At 45.7% G+C, this 21,193-nt stretch overlaps 1 protein-coding gene across 9 annotated transcripts in view; it reads left to right on the forward strand.

The window, feature by feature from the left end:
- Nucleotides 1-2,604: 2,604 nt before the first annotated feature.
- The window catches only part of YEATS2 (YEATS domain containing 2), a 47,511-nt gene continuing 28,922 nt past the window's right edge, over nt 2,605-21,193 (forward strand). For 3 of the 9 annotated variants that reach the window (XR_004498665.1, XM_033516629.1, XM_033516630.1), the window contains exons 1-11: nt 2,605-2,649; nt 3,406-3,518; nt 6,608-6,705; nt 6,805-6,897; nt 10,072-10,314; nt 12,431-12,546; nt 13,721-13,882; nt 15,505-15,616; nt 17,096-17,140; nt 18,162-18,348; nt 20,018-20,257. Coding sequence is in view for 8 of the 9 variants with exons in the window: in XM_033516629.1 (XP_033372520.1) it covers nt 3,419-3,518; nt 6,608-6,705; nt 6,805-6,897; nt 10,072-10,314; nt 12,431-12,546; nt 13,721-13,882; nt 15,505-15,616; nt 17,096-17,140; nt 18,162-18,348; nt 20,018-20,257 (1,396 nt within the window). In the remaining variant the exon portion in view is untranslated. Of the gene's footprint in view, nt 2,650-2,853; nt 2,950-3,405; nt 3,519-6,607; nt 6,706-6,804; nt 6,898-10,071; nt 10,315-12,430; nt 12,547-13,720; nt 13,883-15,504; nt 15,617-17,095; nt 17,141-18,161; nt 18,349-20,017; nt 20,258-21,193 lie in introns of those variants that run through there. The other 6 variants (XM_015637806.3, XM_015637809.3, XM_015637810.3 and 3 more) reach the window with 4 other exon arrangements.

A 21,193-nucleotide genomic window follows, 5' to 3' on the forward strand; every position in this document is an offset into this window, starting at 1 on the left:
CACTGTGGTTTATTTAGTTTATAAGAAGTTCCAGGGTGGGGCTTTGTGTTAAAGGGAGGAAACTCCCTCCTGGTTTTTTTGGGTGATTTAACTTGTTGGATTCTGCCCCTTGTGCAGTCTCTCTCCTTTGATCTGTTCTCCTGCCCCCCAGTCTAGGTGTTTTCCCTGCTCATCTTTCTGTCCTACCAAGGGGAATAAAGACAAGCTGGAGGCTGCACAGAAGAGTAAACTTGAAAACTGGGAAAAGTGAAAAGCAGGGGGTGGATGTGAAGTATTGGTTAGTCCAGGGTATTGTGATGAGAAGAGAATGTGTGGGAGAATGGATTGTAAAAAAAGAGAGATTGATGCAGGCAATCTCACCCCATTAATGTGCAGCTGGTGTAGGACAGGTGACCATACAAAGGAAAAGGAGCAGGGAATGCTCATTTTTATATACCAATCACAAAAGAGTGAAAGGGTGTTACAGAGGGAGAAGGCTGTAAAGGTTGTACTGGGGGGCAATAAAGTGCTGATGCTTGAAACCATTCATGGTGTCAGCCCTGTGTCCTCTGTCATGAATGGACTCAGAAGGCAAAACCAGCATAGGAAATTGGGAAGAGATATCAAAACATTGGGAAGGTGACTGGCAAAACATGGGTTGGAAAGAATCCTGTAGGTTTGTTCTCCTAAAATGAGAGGCCTAGCCATCTCAGCAGGGGGTAAGGCTGTGGTAGAGCCCTAGAGAAAACGTGGCAGGCCAGCAGTGACTGCTGCAGCTCTGCAGTGTGGCCAGGCTCAGGTACAGCCACAATGGCTCTTGCTGCAGTGCCAAAAGCAACTTCCAGTCAAGTTCAGTGCTTGCAGAAGCTCAGGCTACTGAAGAAAGAAGTATCTGGGAAAAAAAATAAAAAATGAAAGGGAATCCACAGACTGCAAAGCAATGGAAATATTTTTGAGAGCTGGAGCCCACCTTAAGATATTTTAAGTCTTAAACACAGACAACTGGCGGCAGTATTTAACAACAGCTTCTTCCCCTTTCCATTAAGCAGAAATAAAGGAAGAAAATAAAACTGAGCTACATTACAGTCATTTCTAGTGAGCAGGATAGTAATTTAAGAACAGTCTCTGTCAATCTGCCATACTTCACATCTGTTGCTTGGCAGAAAGAAAGGCTAATAGTGTCAGAAAGGATAGGAGTGATCCTGAAATGAGAGGAGGACTTCGACAGCTAAGCTTTGAACATTCAGACTTGCTAATCAGTGGCCTCATAAATAAGTTTGCAAATCCATGAGTGAGCAGGATGTTAATTTGTGCTGGTTCAGGGCTCACTGCATGAAGCATGAGACTGCCACAGACCATGGTGTTAATGCCATTAGCTGCACCTGACAGAGGTATTGCAGCCTGGCCAGAACCAAACCCAAACCATGGCATTAACTGCACTCATTTGTACTGGTTTAACTCGGATTGGAGAGTATGAAGTATGATGAGCACTAAGTATGGTGAAAGGTTTTTTTTTGAAGTCCATCTAAGGGTAGGCCAGGGCTCATATCCTGGCCCATGCTGTGCACTCCTGCTGTCCTGCACTTCAATCAGCCCGGGACTCCTTTCTCTTGGGTGTTTTCTTCTGCTAATCATAGAATCACAGAATTCATTAGGCTGAAAAGACCTCGGAGATCGACTCCAGCCTACGACTGAACATCACCTTGACAACTAGATCACAGCACTAAGTGCCACATTCAGTCTTTTCTTAAATACCTCCATGGAAGGGACTCCACCGGCTCCCCGGGCAGCCCATTATAATGCCAATCACCCTTTCTGTATAGAATTTCTTCCTAATGTCCAATCTGGCCCTCCCCTGGCGAGGCTTAAGGCGATGTCCTCTCATCCTGCCCCTTGTTCCCAGAGAGCAGGGCCGGCCCCCGCCTGGCTACAACCTCGTAGAGAGTGGTAAGGTCCCCCTGAGCCTCCTTTTCTCCAGGTTAAACAGCCCAGCTCCCTCAGCCGCTCCTCACAGGACTCGTGCTGCTGCCCCTTCCCCAGCTCCGCTGCCGTTCTCTGGACACACTGCAGCACCTCCATCATCCTTTCATGAAATATCTTCACATTAAAGTCTTCCTCAGATCTTTTCACACGTTAAAACAGGTTGTTCCAGGCAGCAAGTCAGGATCAAATCACTGCATTCGTCTCTCCATACAGGAACCCGACCGCGTCGCCCATCTCGGTTTCTCCGCTGCCGCGGGCGAGCGCCACCCGTGCCCGCAGCCTCTGCTCGCCCGCCGCCGTGCCCGGCCCGGCCGCTCCGCCCTGAGGCGGCCCCTGCCCCCGCCGTGCCCGGCCCGGCCGCTCCGCCCTGAGGCGGCCCCTGCCCCCGCCGTGCCCGGCCCGGCCGCTCCGCCCTGAGGCGGCCCCTGCCCCCGCCGTGCCCGGCCCCTCCGGCCGCTGCGGGCCGTGAGGCGGCACCTGCCCGCAGCCGCCCCGCCCCCCGAGCGCTGCCCGCCTGCGCGGGCCCGCCCCGGCCGTGACGGGCAGCGCTCGGCCCTGCGCTCATGGCGGCGGCGGCGGCGGTGGGACAGCCCGGCGGGGGCCGGCGCTGAGCGCCCCGGGCAGCGCGGCGGGCGGGGGCGGCCGGTGCAGGCGGCGGGGCCGGGCCGGGCCGGGCGGCGGAGCGCGGTGAGCGGCGGGGCGGGCGGAGCGCGGGGAAGGAGCGCGGCCGCGGCGGCGGCTTTGTGTGCGCGGCGGGGGAGGGGAGCGGCGGCGCCGCACGTGGGACCGGCCGCGGGCAGCGCTCCGCCCTCCGCTCCCGGGGCGGCGCCGACACCGGCACCGCCGACACCGCCCCCCGCGGCGGCCTCCGCGCCGCCTCACGCCGGCGGGTCGAGCCCCGCGGTGCTCCCGCCTCGGGGGGACTCGCTGCCCCCTCACGGGCAGGGTCGTGGCTCGGGTTGAGCGGATCTGGGCGAGGGACAGCCGGTGTGTGACCCCGCAGCGGGGACCCCCGGGCCGGTGCCGAGGCACCTGGGCCCGTCCGCCGGCCCCGCGCACCTGGGGCGCCCAGCATTCCCCCTCCCACCGGCTCCGGTGTGCAGCGAGTCCCGCTTACCTGGTGTCGCACGCCGGAGCACGGGTGGCATCCCGAGCATCGCTCACGGGGCTCTTTGGCAGCCCTTTTCCGGGGGGGCACAGGGGCTTCACCACTGCGGCTCCGCTGGGGCTATGGGCACCCGGGCTCTGGTGAGCCACAGGCGTTTGAAGCTGGGCTGTGCAGAACAGAAGCAGCTCTCACCTGTGAATCTGTGTGATGATCACTCCCCCCCAGTAGTGACGCCCCTGCTCTTTTGGGGGGTGCAGCACAGGCCTGCCCGTGGGGACAGACAGCCTGGCCAGAAGGTCACTGGAAAACATTAATGTTTTTATTTTTCTTCTCAGTGGAGTAGAGAACATGTCTGGGATCAAGAGAGTGATCGCAGAGAAGGACCCCGACTATGAGGAGATCACCATCACCCATCCCAACAAGCGGCACAAGGCAGCCGAGCAGTCAGGTAGGAGCTGTGGAATTGGAAATTCTGGGGACGTGCTTGCTGTCTGTAAACTGGTCAGGAAAAGGCTGGGGTTGGAGTTAGGGGTAAAGGGCAGATGTTGAGCAAGGCAGATAGTGATACCTCTGTGCAGCCAAATGAGGATGTATCTTATGTGGACTCATCCCTACCTGCTATCTGGACCGTAAGTAAGGTGTGAGGATGCAGCCTTTGGTGCATGATAGGAGATGGAGCACAGGCTCTCCACGGCCCCAACACTTTGGTTCCTGTTGCTTCCTGAAGTACTTATAGTCCATCCTCCTGTGCTGAGTTGTGCTCCAGCCTCTAAAGAAGGCTGTGCATTTTTATTGTGGCTGAAGTCTGCTCTGGGAAACATTGCTAGATTGTTTACATTTTGGGGGATAGAGGTCACAGTGCAGCATGGGGAGGAGAAAAACAATCTGTGACTCTGCAGGGTGAAAGAGATGCACAACCCTGCAGTACCTGCGCTGGCTGTTGGAAGATGACAAATGTTTGCAAGAGCTGGCAGATGAAGCAGAAAGGAGCTTCTTTGATGAAGTGTAGAAAGGATAATTTAGGGAGAAGGAAGGGGCTTTGAAACATGCAAGAGAGGAGGAAGGGGAGCACGACTGACGGAAAGGTGGATAAAGAAGTGTGGTGGAGCAAGTAGCTGGATGAGTAGGTTTGCATTTGGCAGGCTTGGATATGCTTGCTTTGGGAACCAGCCTGTTGGCAGAGTGCCTGGGACAGGTTGCAGTCTCTGGGCAAATGAGAGTAGAGCTGCTTGCCCCGGGGGCAGGGAGTAGGCTAGTGATTTTTGGCATAGCACAGCTAGTGAGAGAGGATCGTGATGGGATAAGAGCTGACAAACACGGAGGTGAGAAAACTGAGGCTGGCTGTGGGCTCTGAAAAAGATCCAGGAATAGAGCTGGAGCTGCCAGTTGGAGAGGGACAGAGGATGGCTTCGTGGGTGATGTTTTGGAGGATGCTGTACAGCTGGACAAGTCTGAGGAGGCTGAACTCTGGGTTAAATGTGTTGCTGGGCATGTCCTGTCTGCCACGTGGGGCAGGGACCCTGCCAGTGGAGGCCCTGTGCAGCTGTGCTGGAGCTGGCTGTGTCACCACTCCCAGCCGCCTGCCCTGCCTGGCTGCCAGGAGTCACCACCCTCTGTTCTGGCGTGTCCCAGGGACTGCAGGCAGGCTTTTAGTCTGCTTCTGAAGCAACATTTCAGAAGGTCTTGATGATGAGCAGGCAGAGTCTCAGGGCCTTGGAAAACTGTCCTTGCCAAAGTGAACTTTGCTTTCAGGAGAGTCCTCCAAATTGGCTTCTTCTTTTCATGGAAGATCTCCAGCTTTCAATACTGGAATTCCTTAAGTACACAAATTTCACTAACATGATCTTAATGAGGGACTGTGGTTGACACTAAGCTGGGAAAAAAATGAATATAAAGTGTTCTTAAAAGCCTCTGTAATATAACCACAAATCCTAAAGTTCTTAAATCATCATGATGCTGCTGTGGCATGGCATCAGCCTTGGAAAGAGATGCAATTGTCCCTCTCTGAACCATACCTCTCATGCCTTAATCTGTTTAGGTTTATTTTAAGTTTATAGCCTTACATGAGAATTTCCTCATCATGGTGTTCATGGCTGGAGGTAAATTACATCCCTCTGGTTTTTAATGTTGCCTTACTCATACAGATTCAGCCATAATTGTGTTTTAATGTAGGCTTGAACTATTTCTGGTCCTAAAATATAAATATATATACACAAACATATATATATATATATATATGTATATATGTGTGTCTGTGTATATATATATATATATATATTTGTAAGTGGAAAGAAGGCAATATATTTAGGATACTCCTGTTGCATATAGAGGCATCAGTTGCCTCACTGCTCTTGTAGGTACCAGACAGTGAAATTATCTGTGCTGTCTGGAAGATGCCAGCAAAGCTTTAACTTGCTTTTCTTTCTCTTCTCTATGGTGATATTAGAAACCTCTTCAAATAGTTACGTACTTTTTAGGAAGATATATGCTTCCTCTAAAGCTCAAGCCAAAGTCATGGTGCTGTTGCCTCCTATTTCATGTAGAGACAGTGTGAGATTTTTCCAGGGAAAACCAGACTCTTCTGCTGATCTGCTTTATAGTGGGGTCACTCTATTACTGACACAGGCTGGAGCACATTTTCCAGGCTTGCTTCTAGAAGTGTAATTCCTGTTTTGCCACGTTCTGACTTAGAATTTTCTAAAAAGAGAAGTTGTTTGAAACCCCTTGATGTAATGGAGGTGACTTAAATGAAGGGCAGTATTAAAGTCTACAGTAGGTGTAGAGCAAAAAGAATAGTTCTTATGTCCTAGAAAAATATGATAATATGCCAATTCCATTCTTAGCCACTAATTTGCTGTAAGGTATTTGCACAGTTTGAAATACTAAACAACATACTTCCCACCAAGGTCAGTAAACTCCTGCTGAAAGCCTAAATTTTTTTGACTGCTGTGCTGGAAGAGGATTTTGTAAGAGGTAGACCAGCTTTTGATAATGTAGTTTCCTTTGTGAGTAATAAACAGCTTGTAGGCACTCCAGAACAGGCTGCTCTTCATGCCAGGGCTGTATAAATATGAGTTTGCTTTATTCTTGCTGCGTGAAGTGGTGTAAATTTCCTGGATGTGGATCTGGCCAAGGAGAGCAGAAAAATGTCCGTGGTGTTCCAGCTCACTCCGGCGCAACCGCAGCACTGATTGTGCTGGGCCAGCACCGTGGAGTTTTACTGTTTACAGCTTTACTGAGGGAGAAGTAAACAAACTGGCCTTGTTCTTCCCATTTTCTGTTATTTATCATCTCAGACCGAAAAAGGAAAAAGTAGTTCTCCACATAAGCCAGATTTTAAAGATACATGTGGTTTTTGTTAAGACATAACTTTTTTTTTGAGGAAAATGATCCATCCCTGTACGTGTGTGTGCTGAACTTATTATCCCTTCACTTCTCACTCTGTAGTGATTTCAGACCTTTCTGTATTCAAATAGATCCTCAGAAACAGAAATGTAAATACTTCCTCCTTTATTTTCCATTTGTGGCCTTGTACAGCTCGAGATGTTACTGTGCAGAAGATCGAGACCATTATAAAGGAACAGTTTGCCGTTGAAATGAAGAGTAAAGAACATGAAATTGAAGTTATAGATCAGGTATAAAGGTTTTGTTCTTACAAATACCTAAGGTCTTGGTGTTTGGGGTGTGGGGGATTGCTGCAGTACTTACCATTGCTCTGTGTTTCCTTTCTGCAGCGCCTGATTGAAGCCAGGAGGATGATGGACAAGCTGCGTGCCTGCATTGTGGCTAACTATTATGCCTCTGCTGGTCTCCTCAAAGCTGGAGAGGTAAAAACTGCTTTAGTAATAACAAGACTTCAGGGAATCTTTACAAAGGAAGGTGTGGAGTTCAGTGGCTGTTCAGCTGATGTTTGGTGTTAAGATGGGATTTAATGAAATAGTTGAATGCAAACTGCAGGTGGGGTGGCAATGGGAGAGGAGACCTCTGAATCATCTGCTGGGCCTCAGGTACTCAGCAAAGAGGAGTCTTCAAGAAGCAGTTGTGAAGTTGTTCAGCAGCCCCTGGTTCTGGTTTATGAAAGACACTGCATTTTTTTTTCATCCTCAGTTTTTCCCCAAGAGTGTCTTGTTTCTCAGACACTGCACAGTTTGTCTGTGCAAAGCCTTGAAAAGTGTGGAATATGTTTTCTCATTTCACAAGAGGAGAGTGGCAAGAGATGTGTTTGGGGACCCTTCAGGAAAAAAAGAAAAATAATAAAGATTTCAGGATTTCCTGAGTCTCAGGCAATGCTGTGAAACCATCTTCCCTTTGCCCTGGCAGTCAGTCTGTTAATGGGTTGGTGAACAGACTGGTGGCAGCAGTAAAGCAGGAGATAAATCAAGGAGATATCACAGAGTGATTAAAAATTCACAAGATTAAAAAACCTCAAAGCCTGTTAGTTAAACCCCAGTTCTGAGAACTCTGCCCTTAATGACTGCTAATTGCAGGGTGTTCATTACTAGTGCAGACTCCCAAATGGCATGTAGTTCATTACCAGTGTAGGCATTTTGTTACCATCTTTTCAATTCAAGTTGATCTGATTTCCAGTGATTTTTGGAAGCTGTAGATGAGTGCTGCAAACATTTTTCACTCTAGTCCCATAAGAATTTCTCTTCCAAGCACTTGATGTTAATGCTACTCCTGGTTTTCCTGTTGCGCTTTTCAGGGGATTTTGAGTGAGGTAAAAACAAAAAGGTTCAGCTTGTTTTTCCCTCACTGAACTGGAGTTGAGCAACTGGAGTTGGAAAAGGTTGTTGGTAGCCTTGGGAGGCTTGGAGATCTCTCTGCCCCTTTTGATTTTTCTGTAGGCAGCTGAAGAATGTGACCTAAGTTCTAATCTTTGTAAGTCTTTATCCATTGTCATCATGTGTCTGCAGGAGCTGTTCCTTGTTCTTTTTGTTCTCAAGAACACCCTCATTCAGGGTGTTCGCTTTTCTCCCTGGTGATTTTCACACTTTCCAGAAATAATTTATTTTGTAATTGTTTTGAGGTATTCACAAAACTTACTGGTGCCTTATCTAGTTTTCCAGTCGTTTTTTCGGAGTTTATGGCTAATCTAGCCATAAACTCAGAAAACTAGCAATGTACCTTTGATTACATTTTTAGTTTTTTTCTAAAAGTCCCAATTCACACACAGATTAAATCAGTTTGGTTTTTTTTAAGTTGTTGTGGATTTCAGTTTTCTTTGTTGTCTGTTTTTAGTTGTGGCTTATGTATGTTTGACCAGGCAGTGAAAGATTGTCTTGTTTCTGCTTCTGGTAGAAGAGGAGTCTTTGTATTTTAATTCAGAACTTCTGGGAAGATGATTTTCAAGTTCCTGACCTGTTCTCATAAATATGAACAATTCTCAAACCCAATGCTGCTGAGTTTGAGGCTTGTGATTCCTCATTATTGTGCTTTATTACGTTTTCCCACAAATTATTGGATGAGATGTTGGTCATTTTACTTGACTGGAGATAAAACAAAAGGAGATGTTCTTGGTGTGGGTTTGGTTTGGGCTTTGGGTTTTTTTGGACAGGTTGTGTGTGTGTTTGTCTGCCCTTGGATAAATAGCTATAATAAGCCATTAATAAAAATACTATTATTAATAAATGGCTATTGTAATATTACTAATAAATATCAGTGTATTTAATTTTATTTTATTATTAAACTTAATAATAGTATTAATGATATTATTAATAAATGGCTATCTCCCAAGCTGGTAAGTGAGAGTTGGTAACTGCTCTGCTTGTGCATGTAATGGACAGTTGGAAAGGAAGTTCTGGAATGGTCTCCTTTAGAGGCCAAGGTGGGACAGTGTTTATAACTCCACTCTTGCTACCACCTCTCAAGGGCAGTTCTGCTGCTCTGTAATGATGCTGGTGTCTGCCTCCCTCCCAGTCATGTTGGCAGAATCCTGAATCAGGGAATTTAATGTGGATTAAAAATAAAACTGCAAAGGGAAAAAAGCAAACAAAAACAGTAACAAAACCAACAAAGCAACAAATAAATCCCAAGTCAGTTTCTTGAGTTGTTTTCCTTTGTGACCAGCTTGGCTGATGGGGTGGTTTGGGCAGGGAAGAAGAGGTCTCTGTGAGCTGGTGCTGCCTGTGCCAGTCTGGTGTGAGTCTGTGGCTGCAGGAGCTGCAGGGAGGCTGTCAGTGCTCTGCTGCTGCACAGGGTGTTCCTGCTGACTTGGTTCATCCTCAGACCCAGGTAACAGGGAGATCTTGTGCCTGGGTCAAGAAGTGGCCAGGGGACGCTTGTTTTGTGTTGATGGATGTTTTCCTTCTACTTCTGAGGTAAAAAGCAAATGCAAGAGAAAAGGAGGGGCACTTGTCATGGTAATGAAAAAAAACAAGAGAGATTTAAACACTTGCCTGCCCTGTCCTCCCCCTTGCAGGTTTAGGAGGATCTAAGATTATCTCCAAGATGTCTGTTTTGAGGAAAGTTTGCAGCATGCCTAAGCACATTATTACTTATCCCCTGTTAAGCTTTGGGAGCAGACAGGGTGTAGCTTGCCTCATAGGTGTTGACAAGGCTGCCAATGAGTATCAAAGCTGAAAAGCCTGATGCACTTTCCTACCCTGCTTGCCTGCAGGAGCTGGGCAGCTGTGGCCTTCCTGTGTGTGGTGAGACTGGAGCTGTCTGCACAGGAAGAGAAGAGCTTATTTTCAAAGGGATGTTTTAGGTAGCTGAGTAGGCTGCAGTTCTCCCTTCCAAAACCTGATGGGTTTCTGAGATCAAAAGGTGTGAAGGAACAGATTCAGTTTGGGGTACTGCTTCTGTAGAACCATTTTAAGCTTTTATCTTCTGCAGCATCTGTTTTTCCTGCAGGGCAGCTGATTAAATATTTGCTTTTTCTTCATTCATTGACTTTTTCGTTTCTGTCACAGCTTTGTTTTTATCTGGGCTGTGGGGAAACAGTGACCAGATCTTCCTGGGGAAATACTGACCAAATCTTCCTGACCTCTTCGTTGCAGGGGACCAGGTCGTGCGACACAACAATTCTTAATCACCCTTCAATCAAGAAATTCTTGGAATCTCCCTCTAGATCATCGTCTCCAGCTAACCAGGGCTCAGACACTCCCTCTGCCAACCACTCTGAGAGTGACTCTCTCTCTCAGCACAATGACTTTCTCCTGGACAAGGACAATGGCAACTTGGACGCCGACGAGCGGCTGACAAACAGCCTGGACCAGAGACAGAGCAGAAATGCTGGCCGGGTAAAGTAAAACTCGAGTGGTGATCAAGTTGTTGGAGGTGTGTGCTCTGAGGACTCGGTGCTGGCACCAGGAGCTCTTCATGTTTTCACCCACCTTGCTGAAGATGTGTTTCTTACCCTCTCCAACCGCTTGCTCCCACTCCCTCAGCCTGGCTTTGCTGTAAGGCTAACTGAAGTGTCTGTAACGTGGGTACCTCCTCTTACCTCAGTCCTGCCCAAAGTGAGCTCAGCAGGCCAGGGAGAGCTGTGGGGTCAGCACAGCTCTGCCACCCTCTTGGTTGTACCCTCAGGGGAAGGAGGTGCTTCACAACCTGAGCTTGGGCTTTGCTGTACAGGTGGAAGTCAGGTCAGGAGGGGAGAGCCATGGCTCTGCACAGGAGAGCCACGTGTGTCATTCCCAGCGGTGTTTTCAGGAGGTAATGCTGCTGCCTGAGTGCCCATGGAGACTGCATTGCTTAGAACAGTTGATCCACTGGAGGGGTTTGGCCTCCTCAGCAGGCTGTAGTGCAAAGTGTAACAGGATTAGCTCACCCTGGTGAGTTGGTAGAGCCTGGGTGTACAGTTTAGGACCGTACAGGAGAGAATTATTTTTCTCTTGATGGTGCTGCTTGATGTTGTGCATTACCACCATTTGCTTAACTGAGCCAGTCTGACCCAAATAAAAATATGTTCTGTCAGTGTTCCCACAAGCTTTTTGGGGGGGTTATTTTTGACCTGGATTCAGTCCCTCCCTTTGTGGCGCACTGCTGCCACGCGAATGCTTCACCTGTTGGCTGCAGGTGGCTCCACTGGGGAGGCTCACTCAGTGTCTGGAGGCGAAATGTGAAATGAGGTGAAACTCTTCAGTTTCCTTTCAGTTCCTTTAAGTGGTCAGGCCTGCCAGAGGAGTTCAGCCAGGGGTGGTTATATCTCAGTGAATATGGCTGCATTCTGCAGCTGAATAAATTGCTTTAATACAGGGCGGAAAGAGCAGTGATTCCACCTCCATTAAGCAGTGTGACACCCTTGGTAGCAGGGCTGCAGTTTGCTGGAACTCTACCTTGGGTCTGTAGCAGAAGGCAGATGAGCCTACAGAACGTGGATCCACCTATATTTTAAACCACCAGACCAGCAGAACTTGTTTCTATGCTGGGGGCATAGATGGATGGAGCAGTTGTATTGCTTGGGGAGAGCACATTGGTACATCATTGACCAGTGCAGAGGAGGCTGAGGGAGTGATGAAGAGCAGGAGCCATCCCAGCCTTCTGTGACTCCTCATTCCACTTTGAGGCATCCCTGCTGCAGAGGAGGAATGGTTCCTCAGTGCTTCCCACGCTGACCCTCTGGCGAGTGCCCAGTGGAGTGCACGCACTGAGCTGCTCTGTGCTCCTTCACTCTCCAGCCAGAGACTTCATCCAGCAGGGTTGTAGAAAAGCCTCTCAGTTCCATGCTAACAACACTTCTATTTGTGTTTGCATAGTGGGTGGTCAGATCATTGTACTGGGAGTCTTGGCCACTGTTTAATAGCTGGGGTTATGTTACAGGGTGGCTGGGTTTATTGTGCCGAGGTATGGCCCTGGATGTGTGGGTTTACCTGGCTGGCAGTGACAGGTTATGGCTGCTCTCCCTGCTCAGCTGGAGCTGAATTCCTGTTTCAAACCCAGCTTCCATTCTTCACTGTGAGGCAACACCAGAGTACTCAGAGCAGCAGAGGCTGGGAATGAGGAAGATTTAGATTTTCAGCCCCCTCTCATGGGTGACTGAGCTTTGTTGCTGGCTGGTGACCATAACAATGCCATTCTAGCCATGCCAGGTTTTATTTCAGATGGTACAGGGGCAGTGCTTTTAGAACCCAGGCTGAAGCCGTGGCTCAGCACCATGGGATGTTGCACCATGTCTGCTCAGTGAAGCCATGCGGAGAGGATAGCATTGGTACATGCCTGAGTTGCTTAAATGTGCCTAGAGAGCAATTTAAGTATTTTTAGGGATGATTCCTTGTTGGTCTTTCATTTATGCAGGTTTTTGATTGTTTTTTTTTTTTTTTTAACAACACCTTACTTTTCTAGCACCAAACAAAATGATGTTTAAGAGGAATGTTTGGGTTTTTGTTTGCCTTTTTTTTCTTCCCCTACTCTCAGGACAGCTCGGGTGTTTCAAGCTCTCAAAAACCAGGACAACGAAATGCCGGACTGTCAAATGATGAAACTTCACGACTTTATGTGAAGAAAACGATTGTGGTTGGCAACGTCTCCAAGTTAGTATCCAGAGCCTGAGGGATGGTCCTTTATTTCAGGATTAAATTGAATAGAAAGTTACAATTAGGAGACAAATGAAATTGCTAGGCTGTCACAATATGAGCTGTTACCCTTGAATAATCACTGTACCCAAGGCAGCCCTCCTCTGGTCTCAGCACGAGTATTTTTTTGTGGAAGGAACAGGTGTTTTAGTAGTTATTTTATTTATAAATTTATATGTGTACAGAGGTTTTAAGATGCCTTTCTCTCACAGGAAGTCTTTCAGCCTTTTTTGATCAGGTAGAAGTCAGAAGTTTTCCCCAGAAAATCTGGAAAAGCAATTTGTCCTAATTGAGTATGTTGGCTAGTTGAATTAGTTGGCTAATTCAGGGTGTCCATGGGTACAGGGTGGGGGTTTTTTAAACAAGAAAAACCCCAAGAGAACAATGCACCACCAACCACAATGAGGAAAATCGTGCAAGTTCAGACTAGTCTAAATAAATTATTTTATACAGTTTCTACTTGTATTTAAAAGAAAACAGGGAAACATGTATAACTTTAGATCTTCAAGGAAATTAGTCTAGAAAGGCATCAGTTTTAGGAAATTGGACAATTCCAGGTTTTAACTCTCCATCCTTGCTCTACTCAAGTCAGTCTTTTGCACAGAATATATCAGACAACTGCTGACAAAACTTAGAGTCAGAATTGCTTCTTGAAAATCTACCTAGGCCTGGACCCAGAACTAAGTATTGACTGAAGTTGCATAAAAAATTATAAGAAGAATTGTATTTTTTTGTACTTATGGTAGCAGAGCTGTTGATGTTGTGTTCTGATGTGGTTTTGCTTCCTGATAGCTCAGAATAGGACGGGATAAGGAATTTGACAGTGGTAGAATGTTAAAATTAAGTCTTCTTAATTAAGAGCCAAATGTTTAAATGGGTGAATGTCATATGACAGTTGTGTTTTAAAACAGAGGAAATGTGTTAGAAACCTGGAGTAGATTATGGCACCTGTATGTGTTCCTGGATGAACTGTCAGAATAAGGACAAATGAGCAGAAATGTACAGGGGCAAGATTCCCAGAGGCATTCTAACATCCCCAGTGTTTTTTGCCTGATCTTTCCAGAAATACTTTTTGCAGTATTTGTCCATTTGGGATTTTTATCTTGTGTTTGTTATTTAATTTCTTTGCCAGGTACATTCCCCCTGACAAGAGAGAAGAAAATGATCAGTCAACCCATAAATGGATGGTGTATGTCCGAGGCTCTCGGAGAGAACCCAGCATAAATCATTTTGTCAAGAAAGTTTGGTTCTTCCTCCACCCCAGTTACAAACCTAATGACCTGGTAGAAGTGAGGTAATAAGGAATTATTCCAGTCACTCTTGTAGTCTCCATGTTGGCCAGGTTTACAGTGCCAAGTTTCTTAGAAAATTAACAACTTCTTTTCCTGGTTTAATACTCCATGTGTGTATTTAACCTCTGGCTTAACTTGGCTTACACCAAAATAGTAGTAAAAATAAATGAGGTTTTTTATGTAGCAAATGTGCCAAACAGGTTTGTTGGCTTGTTTTTGTTTTTTTTTTTAATTCCTTCTGAGAAAAAGCATTCAGTTGTTGCATTTCATGCTGTTCATGTGTTATAAACACTGTCTGCTGCTCAGGGTAGGCTGCTGGTGCAAAACAAGGTGTTTTCTACCACCCATCTATTCCAGTGTGGAAAAGAAAGAGGAATCTCCAAAAGCTGATTTGCCCACATGTGTGTTTGGGCATGAATATCCCACTCCAAAATATTTCTCCATGGTGTGAGATCAGTGGCATTGGCCTGATGCTTTGAGGACTTTCCCATCAGTGTAATAGTGCTGGTGCTAGATAAAGAGGGCAGCTTCCCTGTGTTCTCCCACACCTGTTTTCCAAGCTGTGACCCTGGGGGGGGTTAGGTTCTCTCTTGACTGCTACAGGGAAGTGCCCTGTCAGTCTCTCATCCTTCTTCCTTGGACAAGGCTGAGGGAGGATGCCTTTGAAATAGTTGGAGTCTTTCCAAAGAAGTTATTCTCCACAGGATGTTCAGCTGCCTCCTAGAGAGAGGAGTGCAGAATGGCAACTTAATTCTGGCAAAATTAAACCACTGAAAGGCAACTCCAGGAAGATGTACCTGAGATAAGAAGTGTTGGTATAGCTCAGCATAGACAACCCTGAGCAGGACAAAAGCAAACTTTGTTGTATTTCTTTTGTAACATACCAAATTACATTTGATTGTTGTCTTCTCGTGCCTTTCTCAGCACAGTTGTCAGTGCTGGTTATCTTCTGTTTTAATCCCATCTGGTTAATAGATTCCTGGTGTTACAGTCCCATTCATTGTAGTGAACATTGATGTTCTGGACTAAAAATTGCCTTTAAACCTCTTTGTTTTTCTTTCTTTTGAAGAAACCATATTTGCATTTGCAATAACAAGCTGAAATACAGAGTAAATGTTATAGATCCTTCTTTTTCAGCTTGGAGAATGACAGTGATTAACTTTTCCTTGTTGTCCCTATGTTGTTCTGTTGGTGTTATATGAAGCATGTGCCTTTTTGCTACTAGATAAGGAGCAGCAGGCAGTGATTGCAAAATGCTGCATGGGAAGCTCACCTTGCAGTGAGCTGACCTGAGTTTTTTTAACCAAGTGTTTTTCATCTGACATAGCACAGCCCTTTTTTTGTCTTCTTTTTAAAAATACCACACTTGTTTCCCACATGTCTCATCCAGCAGTGTTTTACCATTCTCTTCCTTGTCCCCCTTGTGTAAAGTTAAAGTGTGTTTTCAGCTGTCCAAAGCCATAAAATTCTCGTTGCTGGGATTACACTCTCTCTGTGGTGAATAGCAGACCTGAAGATAGCTTTAGTTGTCAGCTAGAAAAACAATCTTTGGCTTTCTGAAAAGGAGGGAGGTGAAAGGTGTACTGCTTCTGCATCAAAAAATGTAACCACCATTTGTTTCCAGAGAACCTCCATTTCACCTGACCAGGAGAGGCTGGGGAGAATTCCCAGTGAGAGTGCAGATACACTTCAAGGATAGCCAGAACAAAAGGATTGATATCATACACAATTTGAAGGTATTTGAACAAAATACTTTGGAGAAAGGCATTTAAATGAGCTCTCTTGCACAATCTAGAAGAGGCTCTGCTTGTGTATATGCTTTTGCCTCTGTGTTATGAGTGTCCTGGTGGTTATTTTCACAGGAATAGTTGGGTTGGAGAATTAAAATAGATCCAGGAAAGGCTCTTACCTTGGCTATACAGAGTTGCTGCAGTAGCGGGGAAGCGCAGCTTTGCAGCAGCTGGAGCTGAGTGTGCTCAGAGCAGCAGTGTTTACCTGGTTTTTCCCTACAATTTGAGATTTTTGTCATGTTTTCACTGGCTTTAACCTAACAGGGTGCTTCAGGGCTGTCTTTCTGCTGGTAAAGTGGCTGCCATGTCTGCTCCTTCAGCACAGGCACATACCAGCTAATGATTATCTTTGTTGTTAGAGTGGGCAGGGGGGGCTGAGATATCCTATTCCCTTTGAAGAGAGCTCCCTTTCCCAACTCATTCCCCCTTGCAGCACTCAGGATTTCTAGGATGCAGCAGTCCTGGAAAACTAGGCCATTGCTCATTTTCCTTTTAATGAGTAGTCCCTGGCATTAGTGGACTTAAGTTCTGAGCTGGGTTAGTCTCCTGTTTCTTTGAGCAGCATTAATTTTATTTGAACTCTGCCTGCATTAATGAATTTCATGCTAAATAAGGTACCTCATTGCAACCCTAAATATAGACAGTAGAGGAGGTTGAAAATATTCCCCTTCAGCTTAGGGACATTTAATGCAGATGGTGAGTAAAATATATTTGGGAAGACGTGACTTAGGGAGAAATCATTAACACTATGATGGATGGTGAAGGAAGCTCAGCCTACAGAAGAAAACTGAGCCAGTCCATGGCACACAGGAGCTCAAATCAGCAAATCTTTGCTGTTCTCACACTGAGCCTGTGGCTGCTGTGAGGGTGTAGCTGAGCCCTCCTCTGTGCCTGGCACCCTGTGTGCCCCTGAGCTCTGGCACATCCTACACCACTCAAACCCAGCTGCTTCTCCAGGTGCCTTCACAGGTGCCTCTGGGATGTTATACCTCTGTAATAGCTGATGGCTTGGTGTGGACACTTACTTAATCAAAAACTGCAGTGTAAACACAGCCATTGTGCTGGTCAGTTGAAAACTCAGAATTTTTCATCATTATTATTTCCTTATATTGACATCAGAAATAAAAGAAGGAAACTGCTTGAGGACTCCTCTTAGGTGAAAATACTCCCTCAATAATCTCATTTCCTTCAACTTTTTTGCTCCTTTCCACTTCAGTGTGGGCCTTGGATCATTGCTGAATTTTTTGCAGAGGAGAGGGAGAGCACTTATCAGAGCACACAGATTTCTGACCTTGTGGCCTCAAAACGTTGGATGCACTGCTGCTCAAATTGCATAGTTTGAAATTTACTTCAAACAATTTATATTGTAAATTCTAGCTAATATAATGCCTTGCCCTGGCTAATATACTGTGTTGTCTTTTCCAGCTGGACAGGACCTACACAGGCCTGCAGACACTTGGTGCAGAAACAGTGAGTCAGAGGGTTGTGGGATGGATTTGATTCTCTTAAAGATGTTTAAAAAGAAAAGATGCATGGGACTAAGCACAGAGTCATACCCATTTGATTTCACAATTTCTAGAATGCAGATTTTGCTCTCATGTTGAATGAAAGGATTATGATGCCTTGGCACTATTCATGACAACAGTCATTTTTACTCCTTCCTGGGTCAGGGGAGACTGTTTCCAGCTCTTCCTTCATAAAGAACTTGGCTTGTACTGGAGCTTTAAATTTTACTGCTTTTTGAGGCTTTTGGTACGAAATGTTCTGATTTTCATTCTGATTTGCTGCAGAGCTTACTCATGAAGAATTTAAGTTCAAGGCATCACCCAACTATTCTGTTGAAATTTTGCAGTATATTAAGTATTTCTAAGTTTCTGTATCTGTCAAGGTTAAGGACTTTAATGGAAAATGAACTACTGAAATAAATTAATTAATAACCCATAGTTTGCTATATTTCTAAAGTTTTCTTGATAGTGTTTTCCCCTTGTTGTACTGTAGTGAATGGAAATGTTGATGGTTAAATCACATTACTTCTGCTTTTCAGTTTGTGGAGAAAACATTAATGTGAAATGTCTACTGTTGTTAAAGAATACTTTTGAAGAGTAGATCACGTGGTGTGATTCTCAAGGCCTTACCAGAACAGACAGGCTTCAGTTTCGTGCCTGTCCCTCCAGGGGTGTGCAGTCCTTTCTTTAGTGGGTTGCTTAGAGCTGGGCTCCACAATCCTTGCAGTGTTTACAGTTCAGATTTCCCCATGGACCAAGATGTTCTGTTTTACTGTGGGAGTTCAATGTTGCAGGATTTCTGTTGTAGCTCAAGTACTGCTGGACCTTTGGGAACTGTCCCTGAAATGAATGGAAATGTTATGTAGAGTTGGGGGAAACAAAGGGAGAGGTTTTTAGGCATTAAAATAAAAAGGCAAAGTTGATTTTGGTTTCTATATCTTTACCCAGCTACCAAATACTAATGTCCTTTCTCCTATTTTTGGAAGGTAGTGGATGTGGAGCTACACAGGCATTCCCTTGGTGAGGAGTATCTCTTCTCCCAGTCTTCAGAGTCTGACCTTTCTGATGTTCCTACATCTCTATCACTGCCACTGAGTATCCCAGCACCAGTCAAAGCTTCTTCACCAATTAAACAGTTGAGGGACTCCAGCCCAGACGCTTCTCTGGACAAAGGTAAAGCAAATGGGTGTTGGTCAAATGCAAGTTCTTGGAACTTTGGCTCTGCTGGATACCTCATCTGAATTGCTCTTATGCCTCAAAGGTTGCTGCTGCTACCTGCTTGTTGCTCATCCCAGATCATGTTTTCCTTATATGCTCTGAAATGTAATTCAGAAATTGTTATAGATTATTTGGTTTTGGAGTTCGGTTTTGGTTTGGGTTTTTAATCTGAAGTTTGTTGAGCTGGCTCTGTTTTGCTAAAATATAGCAAGTAAAGAACAGCAGATGCAGTTGGAAAAAAGGTGGTTGAATACTACAAAGCCACTTGTAGTTTTGGCTTTGGCACACTATTTTCAGAGGGGTTTTTAGGTTTCTGAATGTTTTGTGGAGTGTGTATAGATTTCAGGAATTGGTTTAGTGGTGTGTTCAGTTATACAGGTTAGTGCCTAACATGAGCTGACCGAGGGAGCAAAAATCCTTGGGTCACTGTAGTTACTGGAGTGTTGAGAATAGAGACTGAAAAAGTTGTGTGTTTGTCTGAGGGACGAGGGCATCTCTGCACATTGGGCTCCCTTTCCCCTGAGGGATCAGGAAAGTCAGGATCCATTGCAGTGGGGCAGCAGTAGAGGCCTTAGGATCACTGAAGAGGCAGTGCTGGCCCCACACTGGTGGGATTTGTAGTTTGTGTGAAGTAGGAAGAGCTGTGCCTCTGGTGGCATTCAGCTGTGTTTTCTGGAACACTCGGTGTCCCAGCTTGACAGACCTTGGTTAACTGGGCTGAGATCCAAGGGTGTGTGTTACACTCTTCAGTGTGAGAAACCTTCTGGACACAGCCACATTATATTTCAAAACAGCATCAGATGCTGCATGGTCTGATGCTTTTCTTGGTTTATTCCCACGCTCCTGTGTCCAAGGGGTGGCTGTAAGCTGGTGCCATGCATGGTTGTGCCTCCTGATAGGCACTCTGGTGCCACTGGTGGTGTTCAGGTGCAGCAGGAGGAATGTCTGCTATTAAATGCTTATTAAATGTGGTCTTTTCATGTGGCAAATAAAGGACAAACACAACCAAATTTTAAAGGTACAGGTTTCTTATTCAAACAGGAAGATTTGTAGCATCTTTAGGTGAGCAGTGCTGCAGCCAACAGGAAGGAAGTAAAACTCCCTCCTTTTTTACACTGACAGGAAGTGACTTCTCTCAGCAGCTCCAGGTTAATTGATCTCTTTCTACATCAAATAAAGTGGATTCCATAGCCCAGCTCAAAAGGCAGTCCCTGGTCTCCTTGAGCTCTTACTCCAAAAAATGCACTGCGAGATTCTCTGCGAAGGAGATCCGGCCCTGGTCCTGTGGAGCCCTAACCAAGGACACTTGGAACTAGCAGCAGCTTTTGGTCAGTGGAAGGGCATTCCAAGGAAATGTGTAAGAAGTGGCTGATCACCTGCCACAGCTGAACAGGCTGTGCCTGACATCATTTTATTCTTCTTGTCCAGCAGATCCAGCAGGCCTGTGCAGGACCAATCTCCTCCCTCACTTTCTCACCGTTCAACGCTTCCCATCGGTTGCTTTTCCTTCCTTCCTTCAAGAGTGTGTTTGTCATACCTGAGTTATGCTTGTGTAGAGAGCACAGTAAGGAATCAGATGTGTCAGCCTAAGAAGTATTTCTGTTCTTTTCCCTGTTTTGATCAGGATTCTCTGGGAATGCTGAAACCGAAAGACATGCCGCGTTTTATTCCCTGCCATCCTCGATAGAACGGACTCCCACCAAGTTAGCCACACAGAAAGTTGCCTTTGGCTCTCATGGAAATTCAGCCTTTCAACCCATTGCAGCTAGCTGTAAAATAGTGCCTCAAGGTCAGAGTCCAAGCCCTGCAGAGTCACCAGGAAAATCCTTCCAGCCTATCACCATGAGTTGCAAGATTGTATCAGGTGAATGTTAGTTTACTTACCCGAGTGCCTCCCCCTGGAAAACCAGAGTGAACCAGTTGGACTTGTTTTGTGTCCTTCCCTTGATTTTTTGCCAGTCTTTGAGCATCAGACAGTAGGAAACTCTAGAATAAAGAGCTAAGCACGCTTCTTAATGTTCAATGTAAAAAAAAAAATACAGGCGTGAAATGGTTCACAACAAATCAAAAGCAGGATGAGAGCTGTTCTCTTCCTGTTCTTGAATGCTTTTAAGTATGAAATAGGTAGTCTTGAAATGGACTGCTACCCACAGAAAGGCCCAGGCAAAAACACATCTTCCATGTGGAATATTTTTATGTGGGAATAGTCCATTCTTCTCCCTCCTTTCATACAGCTGGGATGGATTAAGAATTTTTTCCTTGATTACTGGGCAAATAATTTAGTTTTAACTTGTAGACTCAAATAGATCCTCTTGTGCTTGCCATGTTGCATCAGATGGAGCAGCTTTGGTCTTTGTCTTCCAAAAGTCCATGTTATGTTGGATTAAATTGCCAGCTGGCTGCAGTGGGGCAGTGTGACAGCTTCTGAACCAAACATGGCCAAAGTGCTGCTTTGCTCATTTCACTTGTGGTCCCTTCCCTGCCTGGGTGTGATGCCAGTCACTGGATGATGTTTTACATCAAGAAGTATTAATGTACAGCTCACTGTGGCACATGCTGTGAGGCTGCAAGGTGACCTGTTGCAGCTCTTCAATTTCTGGTAGAGGATGAAACACCAGCTATCAATACGTGTGATTTCTGGTGAGCTGCTCCCAAATAATTTTCTTAAAGTGAGTCTGGTTTGTTGTTTTGTTTTTGTTTTGTTGTTTTTGGGTTTTTTCTAATTACATATCAATATTGTTCCTGACTGTTCTCAGGTTGATTCACACTTGAACCTATGCCAAGTGCTTTATTCTTTCTT

Source organism: Parus major, chromosome 9 (assembly GCF_001522545.3).
Source record: "Parus major isolate Abel chromosome 9, Parus_major1.1, whole genome shotgun sequence".
NCBI classification, from domain to species: domain Eukaryota; kingdom Metazoa; phylum Chordata; class Aves; order Passeriformes; family Paridae; genus Parus; species Parus major.